The sequence below is a fragment of the Dermacentor silvarum genome, chromosome 1 (genome assembly GCF_013339745.2).
Source record: "Dermacentor silvarum isolate Dsil-2018 chromosome 1, BIME_Dsil_1.4, whole genome shotgun sequence".
NCBI lineage: Eukaryota > Metazoa > Arthropoda > Arachnida > Ixodida > Ixodidae > Dermacentor > Dermacentor silvarum.
In genome coordinates this window covers 291,522,767-291,540,778 of record NC_051154.1, presented here as the reverse complement: position 1 = coordinate 291,540,778, position 18,012 = coordinate 291,522,767, and the positions used below count along the sequence as shown (strand labels likewise).

The window sequence follows — 18,012 nt, the reverse complement described above, 5'->3', positions numbered from 1 at the left end:
GAAAACAGTGAACAGACAGTGTTGATTCAGGGCCAGGAAATACCTCGGGTGAAAGAATACAAATACCTTGGTATATGGATAAACGAAAGCGATAGATATCTGGAGACACAGGAGAAAACAATAACAGCAAAAGGGAAGAGAAATGCGGCCATAATGAAACACAGAGCGCTATGGGGACACAATAGGTACGAGGTGCTCCGGGGTATGTGGAAAGGTGTCATGGTTCCAGGGCTTGCATTTGGAAATGCGGTTGTTTGCTTGAGGTCAGGGGTACAATCAGGACTCGATGGCAACCAAAGGTCAGTAGGACGCCTCACGTTGGGCGCCCACGGGAAGAAAACTGTGCAGGGTGTTATGGGCTGGACAAATTTTGAAACGAGGGAGGCTCACAGTAAAATTGATTTTGAAGAACGACTAAGGAAAATGGAAGAAAGTAGATGGGGTGCAAGAGTGTTCAGGTATTTGCACAGGCAAAACATTGACTCAAAGTGAAGAAAAAGAACTAGGAAGCTTACCAGCAAATATGCGACCGGTATGGCCAGCAACACGGCAACAAAGAACGTCAAACGCAACGTTAGAGAGGCTGAGACAAGGTTATGGGTGGCGGCAATGGAAAACAAACCTGCTATGACTAACTACCTCAAAGGAAATCAGGAAAGAAACAATTTATGAAAACTCAAAGGGAAGCTCCTCACTTTTCGAAGCGAGATCAGGACAATCAGGATGCCTTAGAACGCGCAGTTATAAAGCGAAGTACACCAAGGTCGAAGCCGCATGTGCTTACTTTGGCTGTGGCTAGAGAAATGATGCAACATGTTTTACTGGAATGTGAAGAAATCTACCCAGCTGCAAGTCTAGGCTCCTCTGACTTCCTTGAAGTCCTTGGGTTCCGGGATAGCACGAGCAAGGTAAACATGACAGGTGTAGAGATTAGGAAGAGGCGGTTGGAGGTTTGGTGGCAGAAAAGTAGGGAGACCACAAACACCAGGATACGTACAGAAACAGAATTCCCAGTAATGGTTCAAAAAGGTTGATGCCTGGCATTCTTTGTATTTGTGTGTTTCACAAAAATAAAGGTAGGACATTAGGCAAATTATTAAGAGCTTGGTGGCGCAACCCACCACCCCGTTTCATAGGGGACGCTCATAGCATCCATCCAACCATCCATCTATAAAGAGCGCCCTCTGTCCTGAACTGGGTAGTACCAATCGGTCGTCTGCTTGGGAAAGCACGTTTACAATATGGACCCGCCACTTTCGGTTGTGTTTACCCCGGCCTGCAGCGAATATCGGGCGCCGAAGATTTTGTTCACTGGTGGCACGCTGCATAAAGGCAAGAAATTATGCAACGCCGAATACGTGTACGCCGTTCAAGAAATAAGCGGCGAAGTTTTAGCGCGGTGTCAATCGCAAGTGAAGCGAGTTCCGTACGAAGTTGAACCACAGAACACCCATGGTTGAACCAGGTTGAACTTCAGAGCCTCTGGGTAGAGTTAGTGCCCCTCCATACGCGTTTTCGCCGACCAGGTTAAGTACCGCCAACCTACCCTCCTCCTCCACGCTTCTCCCTCGCTCACCCCCTCAGTTTCCGGCGTCAAGCGGAACTTACGTAGTCCCAGCTTCCGTTTTTAACGGAAGCGACGTCACTACTGCGTGGGGGTGCGAGTACGGTAGCAACCGTAGTGCGAGGCGGCGAGCGTGCAACAAGCGAAAATTCAGGAACCGAAAATCCTGTAAGTTGAAATACCGGAAACGGAAACCCCGGAAGCGGAAACTGCGGAAGCGGAACTGGTTTGAGCGACGAATCAGGGAACAGCGGCGCATATGAAAGGTTGGCGCTACTACAGTGTACTAGAAGTAGTACACTGTAGCGCTACTTAGCAAAAGCGGCGGTGGCGCGTGGATCGAGGGGTTTTAGGTAGAGTGACGTAGAATATGGGAGAGTGTCCAAATCACCGGCTCCGCCGAGTGCCTTTTTCTGTGAACGGCCGCGGCGCGCCGCTGCTGCTCCGCACCCGTGGGCTTTTCGCGCTCGCGAAGGCGCGAGACTAAATACCGACCGCAACATCGCCCAAGGTTAGCGGTATATAAAACATCATGCTGGCAACTCTGGGCCGCTCCCTAAAACTAGCTTTTTTATGTACCCAGAATGGAGGCCGAAATTCCCTAGTCAAGTCGACCACTTGAAGAGGCGAAGTGAAACTCGCTGTGCATATTTTTTCGCTGCTGCCCATATGATTAATGATGGACCTGCCTATGCGCATTGTTCTGTTTATAATAATTTCTGTGTTTGTTTGTTTGTTTTAGCCAGGATTGCGTTATCTCGCGAGCGCTCACATGAATTCACGGGGAGATTGTTAGGACTGTCAACAACTTCATCTTCGTCGATGCCTTATGTCTTGTGTGGCATATGCGATCATTTGGATGAATCGTCTTGGTGGCGACGATTGTTGACCCTTTTTGTGTATGTAAGTGGTCGATTGTGCGCGATAAGGAATCGGTTATTCGCATTAACCTGTGTGTGTGTTTATTTGACAAGAAATTTAGGTCGCTCCGCGGTAAAGGTGCAGGCTCTGTGTGTGTTCTCAAATTGCGCAATCTGTTCGTTCACATCTGTGCGCCCACTAACCTCATGATTCCAAAAAGTCACGTTAGAAACACGATCTTCCGTTTTTTTTTTTGGAACCAGTGAGCTGTTGCCGGTTAGAGCTACGGGAAGTCCGCGTGGCAGGTCGAAAAAGTAAATCGACTATTGCAATGCACCTGTAGATCGTCAGCGCGTTTGTCAACGCAGGTGATAGGCTGACTTTATTTGAACTTGTGAATCGATAAGTCGCGCAGTGTGTGCTGCTATGAGATGCAGAATATGCAAAGGCACAAACGGAACCGAGATCGAGTTTTCTCAGATGTGCAAAATTTTTACAATAATCGTTCATGTCATCCTGCTAGCTGAAACCATGCAGTGCTGATGGCATGCTGATTGCAAAATAAACTGCACCGCCATAAGTTTAGCAACTGCCTTGCAGAATAGATAGCATTACATTTGCTAAATGTGTTGAGCATCGACAAGATCGAACGACCTACAGAACGCTGATTTGCGCACGGCAAGGTATGTCAAGGACGGTTGTGCTGGGCCAGGGAAGCTAAGAAACCGCCACAAGAAACAGCTGGGAGGGCAGGTAGGGAAATGGCCTCGAAGTTCACGAACAGAAACAAACATAGGAATGCTAGGCGCCGCCACGCCGTTAAACATCAGGTGAATGTTGAAGAGTGCGACAGTGACTAACGTAACAGAAAATGATTTTAAGAATGGGGTGGGGGGGGGGGGGGGGCGGATGCATAAGAGGCGTTAAGAACGAGTCGAGAGAGCGTCTCGTCACGGCCCGATCGCTCAACACCAGACGGCCATGACCATGTCGCCTATAGCTGGCCTCAGCTATATAGGCGACTGGTCGTAGCACTTACCCCGTCATAACACGTGCTAACTTAGATTTCTCATGAATAAATGAAACATAGTTTCATTTCTCTTCTGAATAAGCAGCAAGTGTAAACCTTGCGCCCACGTTCATCTCCTGCGTGCACACACGTTGAAATCTGGCGCACGCACGTACGAGAAGGGGGAGGCGATAAGAAGGCGAGCGCAGCACGCAGTCGCGTGACTTCACTAGGAAACATCTCCGCCTCGCAAATCTAGGGAACCGCACAAGACGAGATCTGGCAACACTGGTGTGTTCTGGTGGGGATTTAGTCGCTCCCCTCGCGAAGCGCGCGGCAAGCGAGGGTCGTCTGCTACGCGCTGTATGTTTTGCTTTCATTTTACACGCAGAACACTTAAACTCTATTTAACTTCAACAGTGTGGTGCTGCATGGAGCTTACCCATCTTTGTGCGTTTCTTTGTGCTTCGGCAGCAAGATAATGCAAAAACTAACGTATCAAAATCATCAGCGCGGCCTAGCTCCGGCGCTAGAGTTCGGGAACGGTATTACGGTAACTGTGCGTGCGTAGAAACGCGCTAAATGAGTCCGCGCAAGGAGAGAACAAAAAAAAAAGAAACGTTATTCGCATGGGTACGCGGGCAATAGCACCATGCTTTCAAGGATAAGGGTAACGAAAAAAGTAAATTACTCGCGCCGTCAAGTGAAATACTTACGTGCGTGCAGTGACCGCTTTGCTCACCATTACGCGCTTTTCGCTCACGGTCAGTAGTGTTTTACAGCTATATGCATATGTATTTCTTCGAATATTTCTTAGCCACGACAATATTTTCTTATGAACAGAGCAGAGTGAGAAGGTGTAAAGGAGGCAAGAGAAATAGCTAAGACGGCCTTAACGCCGCAATATTGTTGGCTTATTTCGCTTCAGAGATTGCATACACGAACAATTCTTGCTGTACGCTATCTCTTCAATACAAACTTCGCGCATGATGTACCTTAAGGTTCACCGTGAGCGAAGCTTTTTTCAAATTCGAACATTCGAAAGAAAAGCCATTTGATCCAGCCAATATAGCTAAACAAATATATTTTTTTCTACATTGAAATGAATAGATAGCTACTACTGGCCAAGCCATTTACTAATTTGTTATGTAATATTTATTACTGCAATAGCCTTGTCTTAATAATCCGTGAATCCTCCCTGAAATTACAGACATGTAACTTCTCATTACATCATAGTTATTTCGTAAGTGTGATTTTTACGTAAACTAACAAGCATTCATGGCGCTTGACGATGTTTCTGCTTGCATTATATTGAGTGGAAAATCATCTTGAAAATTACTGTCTTTGATGCACTACAAATATCGCTATTTATTCTACATATCCCTAAAATAGTTACCTTCAATAACAGCAAAAAATGAAAAGTTTATGGTCTGGTGATTTGTTGCCTCTTTCATTCTCTAACTACAAGTACGTAGTTATTGATCAGTAAGTATATTTGTTGTGTATGAACCAGCGAGCATACGCAATAAATATTCCTAAAGTTACTTTCATGTTAAACTTCGCCTAGCGTTTGCGCTATTGCAACACAAGAAGGCGAAAGACGAGTTGCACATACGTAATCCATCATGTTCGTTTTCTGACGTTCGCTCCTAATTATGAAATGAGGCGTACGTACACAATGTTGCACTGTTAGAGTTTCATTTATTTTGGTTGGTCTTGTTTTTTGCCGCGTATATTTCTCGTGTACCCTTTGCCTACACGCCGTGGTAGCTTAGTGGCTTTGGTAGGTTGGACTGCTAAGCTCGAGGACGCGGGTTCGATTCCCGGCCACGGCGGCTTACATTTCGATGGAAGCGAAATGCATAAAACACCCGTGTACATAGGTGCACGTTAAAGAACCCCAGGTGGTCGAAATTAACCGAGCCCTCCACTGCGGCGTCTTTCATAGCGATATTGTGATTTTTGGGTGTAAAACCCCAGACATTACCATTACTATTATTACCCTTTACCTGTGCTCTCAGTTCTTCATGATATATGGGTATGTTCGACACGTTGAGATCGAGATTGGCATTCAACATGTTTTTATCGTCACACCCACAGCATCAGAGGGATCTCTGGCCGTCGTCATATGACCACACGTCCTATTGTTATCGTTAATCGTGACGTGAGTGAAAGTATGTCAAGTTAAATTTGTGCCTTTCCACACTATACTTTGGTTTATATACCAAGTGAACGAGCCGCGAGAGTTACGCTGTTTGTAATTATTTTTGGTACCGCGGCATCGGCCAACAGACACATTCCACTTCCCAAGAGCCCAGTTAAGGATTTCGCCTTAATAAAGAAACAACAGAGCGCGCGATGCAGTCTAGTAAAGCAAATCGAATGCATGAAATAAAAGAAAGGAAACGATAGGGTGTAAAAGCGTTAGCATGAGCTAGCCATATCTGCTACGTTCTCTTGGTTATTATTGTGGTCTCCAGCTCATTTTCTTCTGCAGCACGTTCACGTTGCTCATTCCATGCATAACTAAATGAAGTAGGCGCGCGGAATGTGTTACTCAAACAGCCGCGTAAGCGCGGAAAAGGCGAGCTAGAAGGAAATAGACAAAATACCCGTATTCAAAGCCGGCAAACGCGTTCTCTGTGCGGTGAGTCACTGCGGTTTTACCTTGCGGTGACGTGGTACTTAATATATCCCAAATTATCGCGATGTTGGCTAATAGCAACAAAAATATCAGGCTCTTATAGGCTTTTACACCACGAACAAAGAAGCGGATCCAGAAGTATTTGGATGATATATACCAAGTCTACGTAGGACTGTATCAAGACTGAAAAGAGCCTCAGCCATCATTCCACCAGCACGGATATTGGCAGAGTCATCCAGGTACCTCAGCAAAAGAAATTCTTCGTGTTCAGATGCGCCTGCAACCTCTGAACAAGCATGGACGATGCTGGCCAAAAGAGTTCCATCAGTTTGCCCTTCCTTAATCAGCTTCCTAGCCTTGTCAAATTTAATTTGTGCCAAGTATAAATTTTTTCTATGAATGCAAGCTTTTTCATTCCAAATTCTTGCTAGATATCATTCTTCTTCCTTATCCAAACATAAAGGTGAACTGATTCTTTGCTCATACTTAAGGCCCGTCATTGTCTATTAGCATAACATCTTTGTAGGAGTATTCTCTACTGTACGTTGCCATGTTAAATTCCTCTCCTGAAATATAGCAGATCGGCATCGGCATGTGTCTTGCATTAACCTTTGCAGCGTGTGCTATGTAGCATTTCAATTTTCTTAATGTTACTGGCCTTCACTGCTTGCAGAGCAGAGTGGCTTTCTTGAATGCAAGCTTTCTCATTCCAATATATAATTCTTGGTCTCGTTCAGGACTGCTCTTCTTGTTCATAAGCCTGGGTTTTTGCGCAAGCTACACTGAAGTGGTTGATTGCAGAATCTGGTTGCAGAAACTTGGTCGTGGTCGCTATGTTACGTTTTTCGGATTTGGGGGGCCTGGTAAGTTGCATTGGGAAGCAGTCGCTCGAGGTAAGCACCTGCTCCTGCAGCCCGTACAGAGACATAGACTCCCAATTTACACGAACAGTGATTGGTGCTCCCCATTCCGTCCTTTCCTGCTGCATTCGTGTGCAAATTTTGCTTGTGGCCTTCGTTGGCCGTGATTTGGCGTTAAGAGAGAGCAGCACAGGCACGGCGGATCCAGGGGGGATGTCCGGATGTCCTGACCCCCCCGCCCTCAGATTTCTTTATCGCCTCCTCGCTGACAGGGGGATGGCCCTGTCGCAGAAAAATATGGCCACCAGCATTCTTCAAAAGTATTTTTCGTGAGTACCACTAATATCAGCCATGTAGAAGTAAAGCTAGGTCGCTCACAAGCTTAGTTGTATTCCGTCGGGGTGTGGTGTCGCGAAGTTGCCGTAGTTATTTTTTCTCATGAACACCTTGGACCTCCTGGCGCCGGCGGTGCCTTACTCGTCCCGTCGGTGGCGTCGAATGAACGAGGGGACGTCCCTTTTGCAAAGCACGCGGATGTCCGCGCGAGCGCCTTCGCGCCTGATCAACTTAGTTGCCCCTTGGGGTGTCATCGGTTGCCTCATTGGCTGTCATCGGTTCCGCGACCAACCTGCTTAATGAAAGAGATCACTTGCTGAAGTGTTCATATACAGGGTTTGTCCGAAAAGTAATGTCAGTGATTATATTGTGAAGCGACTATACGTCGCAGCGTGCTAAGACCAGCTGGGATTGGTGAAGGGGGAAGTTAACTTACGCACGCCTGGTCGCTCAGTCGTCTGCGACCATCTGGAGAGTAAGGACAAGGTTTTTCGTCAACTGATTTTCATTTACCATGCAAGCCGTAATGCAGCGCTCGTTGGAACAAATGATTGCCATCGAATTTTGTGTGAAACTCGGCAAGTCTGCAGTGGAAACTTTTCCTGTGATAAAGACAGCTTTTGGTGATAAGTGTTTGTCAGAATGTCAAGTTTACCGGGGGCACAAGGTCTTTTTAGAAGGTTGTGAAGAGGTCAGCGATGAAGCCCGCGCTGTACCGCCATCAACGACCATCACCGACGAAAATGTGACGCGCGCGAGAGATCTTTTGTACTCAGACCCTCGTTTGAGTGTCCGTTTAGTGGCACAGACAGTAAACATTCCAAAAAGTACCGTTCACGAGATTTTGACGAATAATTTTCAGATGCGAAAAGTGTGCGCGAAGATCTTGCGCAAAATGTTAATGGACGACCAACAATCGAACCGAGTTGAAACGTGCCAGGAGGTTTGGGACTTGTGCGAAAGTGACCCTCACGTTTTGGGCAATGTCATCACAGGTGACAAGACTTGGGTGTTTGAATACAACCCTGAAACAAAAAGGCAAAGTGCCAAGTGGCGCAGCTCGGCGTACCCTCGCCCCAATAAGGCCAGAATTAGCAAGTCAAAGGTCAAGACCGTGCTGATTGTGTTCTTTGACATCAGTGGCCTTGTCCACCATGAGTTTGTACCCCATGGCACAACCGTGAACGCCAAATTCTACGTGAAAGTGCTCAAGCGACTCAAACGAAGGATTCATCGCACCCGGCCTGATATCGGGGGCGATTGGAAACTTCACCATGACACCGCACCATGCAGCCTGCACCGCCTTCCTCGTGACCCGCTTCCTGGCCGATTGAAAGATGCCAACGGTTCCCCAGCCGCCCTACAGTCCTGACATGGCTCTCCCAGGCTTCTTCTTCTTTCTGCGCTTGAAAATTCCCATGAAAGGACATCATTTCGCGACAGTTGGCAAAGTCGAAGAGGCTTGCACCAAGGCTCTAAAGGACATTCCTAAGGAGGCCTACCGTGACGCCTTCGATGGTTGGAAATCTCGCTAAAGCAATGTAACGACACAGGAGGAGCCTATTTTGAAACATTTTATTGTGTTGTACCGATCTGATCAATAATTTCTTTTTAATCGACTCACTGACATTACTTTTTGGACAAACCCTTTATAAATAATAACAACTAACAGCTAAACTAAGAACTACGGATAGGCAACCTTTTTTAACTGTAGCCCTCATTGTGATCACAGTTACACGTTGACAATATCCAGTACGAGCACAGCACCGTTCGTACGCTACAAATTTTTCATTGTAACTTCGCAGTTTTATTGCCGTACATTAAGCATAGTAGGGTCAAAGCCGCTGGAACCGTTTACCTGAGTGGGCGTTCTCGCGGAGCGGGGCGCAGTCTCGAGCAGCGGCTGCGAAGTGGGGGAGCGTGACGTCTGCGGCCAACGCCAGCTTGCGGGCCAAGGATGGCGTCGCGTGGTTAGAGAAACGGGAGCAGATGCGCGCCTTGTGTAAAAGGATGACGTCGTGTGGGAAACAAAGCATGAAGACGCTGGCTCGCGCTCTCGGCTACTACACCACATCGTTCTTCTTGTAGGTGGCGTCGTGAGTCTACATACGCGGTGATTCGCATATCGTAAACAACCATGCAGCGTACTGGTTGCCGCGTTGGAGCTCCAAAGCAAACGAAGGTGTCTCAGCCGAGCACAAAGAATCTCCTTAAGGAAAACAAGGTGTCCCAACAGAACTCCAAAGACGGACACGTGCTTACGCATTTATAACGAACCTGCAACAGATCATCCCAAATTTTATTTTAAGAAACAATACAGGCTAGATATACCGGGTGTTCAAAATTAAGCATTATGGTTTTCTTAAAATTAGGCACTGGGAGGCACGGAAGACCACCTGCGCAAATAAGTTATGTGGCCAGGGGGACACAAAGTGAGATGATAATTATCGCTGACAGCAGCCGAATTGACTAAAATTGAATAATTAACTTTTTATTGACTGCCGTAAGAAACACGACTGCCTCCAAGTTTTCAATACAGACATACCCACTTACTGCAGTCGACAAAAAATAATTGTTCAATTTTAGTTAATTGGGCTGCTCACAGCGATTATTATCATCTCACTTTTATTTGTATTTTGTATTCGTTTTTGTATTTCGCCTCCATCGAAATGTGGCCGCCGCGGCCGGGATTCGATCCCGCGATCTCGTGCTCAGCAGCGCAACGCCTGAGCTGACTGAGCCACCACGGTGGGCTACAGGTGTTGCTCTAGACGTATAAAACGTGGGTTTATCGTGAGCACAAACGGGGAATTTCGGCAAATAAGAAAGGCTACTATCGTCATCATCATCGTTGAAAGAAGCTGACCCTCCCCAGAAAAAACCTGAATCCGCCCCTGGAGCAGCATACATGTTTATATGGTCCGAAGTGTATCAAGTTGATAGCCACATGGGTGGAAAGGCCCACAGAAGTGGCTGCTGAAGGTGGTGCCCAAGAAACCAACTTGTTCATATTGAGAAAAAGTGGGGCACCAAGTGTGAGCCACATATTAGCAGCCCCCGAAAGCAAAGAAACGTGCAGGCTGGAAAGGAGCGCTAAAATGCGGCATGGGTAGTCGATGCAAGGTCGATCCACATAGGTCGCGAAGCTTCGGGCGAAAAGCGGTTCAGAACCAATTTTCACCGATATCACCAAGGGTGGTTATGGGAGCAGCGATTGAAGTGCGACTATGTTTGGAGGGAATAAACACTGGGAAAGATAAATAGCGTTTTTAAATTAAAGTGAGACGCAGTTATATTAATTCAACGAAAATAAAATTCCTAATTCATTTTATATACGCATGGGGAGAAAAGATACAACTGTATTTTACTAGATCATTATCACTGAATACCTTTTTTCAGGGCCCACCGTGAGAGCGCCCATCGATAGCAATGGGCGTTGACGCCGCTATCACTTGCAATGCCATGCAACTCTTGGAGTGCGTGGAAAGGCGCGCTCGTAAAGTTCACCTGTTACAATGCGCCCCCCTCACATGCTGTGTTGTTTTGCATGTCGACGTTTGTCTGAATTTGGTGACGCGGGTAGTTTTAATGTTTCTTAACCTGTGCAGTCAAAAGTAGTGAGTTGCTACCATCACATACGTGTTTACTTTAGTTGTTTTCGTGCAACAGCGCTGGCCGACGGGATTGGCGTCCGACGAAAGGACGAGCACTCTACGCAATCTACGCCCAAAGCGTTCGTCGGCCTCCAAAGAAAGTATGTTCCGTGCAGCGATGCGATTTCGACACCCGTCCGGCTGATCTTTTCCGGCATCGCTTTTCGCGCTGAAAACTCGGAACGCCCATGAAGTTGAATGGCGGGGCAATTGAATATACAGCTCTAATGGCAGGCCTCCAAAAACAAATTTCGCGCCTATGAGAACAAAATGACGTCACTTCTTTTTTTGACGGATATGACGTCAAATTATTTTTTCTTCCGCCGCAAGTGTTCCCTCCTCACACAGATGGCGCTAAGCCCCATGAACCGCCGGTAAGCAGCCATGTTTTGAACGTATGGGCTTCTATGGAAGCTTCGCTACCAGATGTATTTACCTTGTGTTGGCTGCGGCAGCAGATGCCTTCGTCAGCCGAATGCTTCGCAATGCAACGATGACTATCGGTGCAAACAGGTGGAATATGCTGCCCAATCGGTTTGCGTTTCTTGTTGTCGCTTGTTACCAGACCACCATGTCCAACGAAGGCAAGCACAAGCACTGTGCCTGTTGCTGGACTGCTGAATGCGCCTACGTGGCCCGTGTACGTCATTCCTTACTGTTACCATGTGGATCTTAGCCAATGTATAGTGTATTGTCTGAACCTTATGCGGTGATTGAATGCGTAATCTCATTTTGCTGTTATCTCACTTGTTTATGGTCGCTGTATTACGTTGCTTGGATGTGGCGGCCTGGTCATTTGCATTGGGAAGCAGTCTCTCGAGATAAGCACCTGCTCCTGCAGTCCGCGCAGCGACATAAACTCCCAATTTACACGCACCGTGATTGGTGCTCCCCGTTCCGTCATTTCCTGCTGCAGTCGTGGGCAAATTGTGCTTGTGGGCTTCCTGAGCTGCGATTTGGGATACGTGCTTACACGATCGGAAGTGTATGAAGTTGATAGCCACCTGAGTGGAAAGGCTCGCAAAAGTGGGTGCCGAAGGTGATGCCCACGAAACAGACTTGTGCATATTGAAAGAAAATGGGGCACCGAGTGTCAGTGACATATTAGCGGCCCCGATAGACAAAAATAAACGTGCAGGTTGGAAAGGAAGTAATGCTAAAACGCACGGTAGTCCATGTTGATGTGTTGGGTGCGGCAGCAGATGCCTGCGTCACCCGATTGCTTCGGTATGCAAGTTGCTAATCTTCAACGGTGACTGTCGGTACAAACAGGTGGGACACATTCTACTTGCGCTGCTGGTTGTCGCACGTTACCGGACCACCATGTGCGATGACGAAAGTGAACAGTTTACGAGCTCGCGTTTACTGTTTCAGCGTATCTCAACATGCAAGTTTTATTGCTGCTCTTGTACGAGAAGGTGCACTGCTCGTCTTCGACCAATAAAGTCGTACGTCCTGTTCACTCACTTGCGGCTTGTTTGTATGGGCGTCAGTTGAAGCTCTTTGGTCTCCAGGCAATTAGAACGCACAAGCTAAGCGGCAAGGCACTGAGGCATGCCGCAACGCCAGCCGGGCGAGTACAGCGTACGCGACCGGTAAAAAGCGGCCATATTGAATTTTGCACTAAAAAAATAAGATTTCCGCTTCCTGTTTGAGCAGCGCCATCTGTCAGGTACCCCAGTAAGCTACATGCGCTGCCGCTTCTTATTTTCGTAACACTGCGGAAGGTACAGTTTCCCTTCTCTATAGTTGGTCTTTATTCTATGAAGCACGTTTACAATAAGGACCCGCCACTTTCGGTTGTGTTGTACCACGGCCTGCAGCGAGTATCAGGCACCAAAGATTATTTCAGGGGTGGCAAGCTACGTAAATGCAAGAAGTTATGCAACGCCGAATACTTGTACGCCGTTCAAGAAATAAGCGGCGAAGTATAAGTGCGGTGTCAATCGCAAGTGAAGCGAGTCGCGTACGAAGAGTAACTTCAGGTAAGGTTTGCACGCTGCTAGATTCAGGCTCACAAACGGGAGGAAAAGTGCTTGCTATAAATGAATTCACAGCAGCGATAAGCAGACATCATGTGTACGGAACTTTTCGAGCGCACGACGGTACGCGCCGTGACGGCAGCGGTCTTTCAGCATGCCGCGAAACGGCGGGCCTCCTGCAATCTTTGTTGACTGCATGCCGCTAGACAAGTAGCTATGCCTGCGCTGTAGTACTGGCCAACTGTCCCTTTAGCAACTGATAAATAACTGATGCAATGCATATGAGCACGCAGTAACGTACTACGTGAGAATCGCGCTGCAGCGCGAGCTCGGGCGCTGCTCGCTTGATGTAGCTTTTAATGACAGCGCTTGAACATCGGTGTGCTGTAATCAATAATGCCTTGCTGGCGCTGCCTCAACGTGCTGGCTTGAGGTCAAGGATGAGCACATTTAACTCTCAAACCTGTGCTGCTCGTAGTGGGGTAATGAAGTTATCCAGCGCACCCGGTCGACGCTCCGCTTCGTGAGGCCTTGAAAGAAAACGGTAGAATCTGATATTGGGGATTCAGGCCTTCTTGCTCATGGCAGCTCACGACGCAGCGGTAACGACGGTGACGCTTTTTCGAGGCTGAGCTAGGTCTCTCCGGGTCGGCGTCATCGATTCCTTAATTCTGCTTCCAGCATTACGGCCCACGGAGAGTCCGTTTTCGTTAAATTAGGCTGCGGCCAGCTCGCAGCGAGGTCTCTGAGAAGTGACGAGCCTTTTCGCACTCGCAACAGGGCAGAAAAAAGTGCGAATCGACGTAAAAAGGCCGTTTCACATGGCGCGATTTTCACACAGCGACACAGCGAATTCCGTCGCTCAGCGACCGCTGCGACGTCGCGGGCTCTCCGCGACGGGATTCCAACATGTTGGAATTTCCGTCGCTGAGTCGCAACGATCGGCGCGATGTGGGCGGAGCAACGTGACGTAACAGCAAGCGCCGTCGAAATTGGCGCTTTCCTGTTTTAACGCGTGTTGGAATCTCAGCGGAGCAATGTCGCGCACCAGTTTCAATGTTTTAACAGAGCGTACGTACCCACCAGCGCCTGTGGCTCAGGAGCTTCGTCAACAATTTTTGTTTTCTCCAGCTCGCACAATTCATTTAAAAGGAGAAGCTGCATGCTATCCAGTCGGGAGCTGACGCCGCCTTCAACATACGGCACGTGCCCTCATGATCGTCGCCGTTGTCAACGTCTTCATTGCTATAAATTGTGCCAGGCACTTGCATACATAATAGTAGCTTCTTTTGGAGAAGCAAATACTCCTCCAGGAGAAGAGTTGTGGCTTCCATCGTACCGCAACAACACAACTAGAGTGTACAAAACAAGACCACCCCACCACGCCGCACGCTTATGCGGTTTGTGCAGCATTTTCACTTGCCGCAGCTGCGGACTAAGCGATCGAAAAGTCTCAACGCGTTTAAGGGCTGAAAAATTGTGTACTATTCTATTTTCAAAAAAATAATATGAAATTGTAATATTTGACTAGTTTCCATGTTGTTTTTATTTAGCGATGCAGGCATGGATACTTTGTGAGCAGGGAGCAACCTTGGGCGTCGCTGCGACTGAAATCGCGCGGTCAAAGACGCATGTGAAAGCTGCCAGTGAAAATCGCTCTGCGACGTGCGCGACAGAACGATTTTTTTTTTTCGGCCCCAATCGCGCCATGTGAAACGGCCTAAACTCGGGCTAGAAACGTGCTTCGCCACAGCCAGGGCTTGGTACTACCCAGATAACTTTTATCGTCGCCACCAGGCACTGCTACTATACCGCAAATTCTAGCGCAAGACGCCCATACTCGCCTGCGAATAATGTTCAAACAGCGTTATCTATGGTGACATTATGTAACTGGCGGTGAGAGTAGACAGTGGCTTTTCTTTATATTCTTTGCGTGTTAATTTTTGACTCGTAACATGCTTAGTTGCCCTCCACATGAAATTACGGACAGCTCTCCGTATTTCAAAAACAGGGCTCACGTCCGTCTTTTTTACGTTGGATCCCGCCCTTTTTCATAAAACCGAACGGTCTACGTAAATGTTACGTAGATTTTTGCTGTAAAATTACGGATTTTTTTTACAGTGATATATATATATATATAATGTAAACACGCAGAACGTGTGCTAAACACCCTGCAGTGTACACATGGTGCTAACACCAAAAAAGCGAAGCTGACAATGTCTTCTGGCCACACAGGGTGCTTTTCCAGCTCTTTCGAACTATTGACGCTTTTCGCGGAGCGGTTTGTTCTATGGAGAAACGAGATTGTGCTTACTGCGGCGCGCCATACGTCTCCTCAGCGACAGCGCACGAATACGAAGCCATTACCGCTTCTATACCTTGCTACTGTGCGATCAGCCGTCGGAAATGCAAATGAGCTTTCGCTAACGCACTGTGCTCCATTCATGCTGGTTTAAATCATTTGGATTGAAGGCGCGTGCAGTAGTTGGCTGCAGAAATTGTGACTGGCGTATTAAGGAATGTAATGAATATGTGGCCAAGTTCGCGGACCGCTGCTGCAACAGTCCGTACGTGTTTCCGGCACTTCGAGATTTATGTGCGGCTTTTCTCGAGGATATTGAAATTTGCTCATCCGTCAGCGTTGTATCGCTAACCTTCAAAGAGAGGGCTTCAGCCTCGGTACGTCGGCCAGAGTGAGTACCGCTCGTTAAACAATGATAAAGGGAGTATAGCGCCGCTTCGTGTCATAGTAGGTTTCGCGCAGAGTATATCTACACCCATCTACCCCAAACGGCAGGGAAATTACGCCCACTTTTTCGCCAATGTGTCAAGAATAAGTGAATGGGCACACACTTGAATATATGTGCACTTTAGACGCACAATAAATGACGGACTACATAGATGGCGCATGAATAGTCGAAGCTGAATATTTCGTGATGATCCACGAGAGTAAGCGAGTTACTAGCGATAATATATCTTTGCTACAAGGTATTACAATGTACAAAACAGCTACGTTTCAAGCCTTATGCGCAACAAGAACAAACCCAACGAAACTGAGCACAACCGTAAGCGATTCGGCAGAAAATAATCAGATAGTGACCGCACAGAGGAACTTTACTGAGCCAGAAATATGCCAAACCGCTGCTTCAAAATATTTGCCAAATAAAGAACAAAGCGCAAAGCATACTAATCCTGATTCATTTCATGAGCGGGATGTTTGGAATTAATATTCTGCCCCGCTTTTAGAGCAAGCACCGTATACGCTGCTCGCGCCGTTTGGACATAGCTTAATCAGCTCTGAACGCGCTTTTGCATGTTCTCTGCAGCTGTGGGCCAAGTTTCGTGTCGTCCACCCAGTCGCCGCCTACAATATCTCCCGAAACAGACGTTTGCTAAGCCGCACAGGCGTCATACAGATCCATTGTGAACACGGAGGCAACGGAGGCAGTTGAGGCAAGCAATAGACGCGTCACCACGTGATCAAACATGGCAGCGCCCATGCGATCGCCGCGAAAAGGGTCAATAGTCAGCGGCAACTTCAGTGACGAATTCGGCGGCGATATGAACGCAGAAGGATCGCTGTTTGCTTTTGACCCGCTGCAGAGTGAGGCAGCGGAGGTGCCCTACATAACCTTAACGCATTGTGCCAGGGCAAGACGAAGAGAAGCCCCCGTTATCACGTCTGTCAAAACGGTGATTTGCGGCCGTCGTCTCGTATAAAAAGGAGCCAGTTTGGTCGTTTCTGGGTGAGGTTGCGATGTAGATGTCACAAACACAGGGTGACCAGTAAAAAGTCACACTTTCGTGGGCATGAGTCGGGAACACGCAACCAATCTTTAAAATTAATTTTCAGGAAAGCTAAATGACGTACATTCATGCCGTTTGGCACAGATAATGAGAATACAAAAGAGAATTACGCAAGTTCAAAAAATTTATTAAGGTCATTGGACATAAAAAAAAACGCCGGAGTTGCCCTTTAAGCCTGGAGTGAGCTAAGCCCGGACTAAGCTTCGCCTCTATAATATGACGGCCACTCCATCAAAGTGCGGAATATCAGCGCTTATTTCGCGAGAAAAGATGACTTATTAGCGGTGAACACAACTGCAATAAACCCGAAGCTAGTGGTCTTTAATACCTCTCACACGGAAATCGCAATCTGACGCGAATCGATATTGAGAGCTTTAGCAATGGGTGGTCAATTTCGAGATGATGGTGTTTTTTTCTGTTTTCTTTCTAATGTCTGGTCATTAGTATTACGCGAGAGAGACTAGTGCTACTGAACATACGTGCATTTTGATCGAGCGGCCGTTATAGTAGCTTTCATTATTTTTTCAGACACAAAGCCAGAAATGCGTCTATTTGAAGGACTCGCATGACGTGCATAAACTTTCTTCGCCGTGCTAACACACGAGGCGGAAAGAGTCTACTCACTGGTGAGCATCATGGAGTGCAGCAGCAGAAAGTGGCCCATGAGGAACCAGACGACGCTGAGGGCGCGCAGGCCGACCACGCTGGCCATCTCGGCGCGCTCGTCGTCCGTGCTGAGCAGGCGCCGCACGTTTCTCGGCGCCGAGAAGCACCGGAACAGGTCGCCCACACAACTGTTCTGCGTCACTGTTTGAAAACACGCGCGGCTGTGGACCACTAAAAGCAGCAGTGTGTTTTAAGCAGAGGAATACTATCCTCTTCATTTCTGAAAGAGTCGTGAGTGTTCACTCACTCACTCACTCACTCACTCACTCACTCACTCACTCACTCACTCACTCACTCACTCACTCACTCACTCACTCACTCACTCACTCACTCACTCACTCACTGAATGAATGAATGAATGAATGAATGAATGAATGAATGAATGAATGAATGAAGTGATTGCTTGATCAGTCAATTATCTTTACGCGAAGGGCGGCACGCGCTGAGAACTTACGAACCAGGGGCCGAATTCACAAAGCTTTCCGTTCTTAAGTGCTATTTGTCATTGTCCGGCTTCATTCGCTTATTACAGAATTAACTAAATAATTAATTATTTTACTTGCAGAACTGTCATTAATTTGAGCGCACAGCAGGTGGGAAATATGAATAATTCCAAAGGAAAAATCGTGC

General features: G+C 47.4%; 1 protein-coding gene across 1 annotated transcript in view; it reads right to left on the bottom strand.

Moving 5' to 3' along the window:
• LOC119437216 (O-acyltransferase like protein) overlaps positions 1–18,012 on the bottom strand; it is a 98,190-nt gene that overhangs the window by 54,019 nt on the left and 26,159 nt on the right. The window contains exon 5 of the mRNA XM_037704264.2: positions 17,341–17,523. Within this exon, the coding sequence (XP_037560192.2) occupies positions 17,341–17,523 (183 nt within the window). The remainder of the gene's footprint in view (positions 1–17,340; positions 17,524–18,012) is intronic.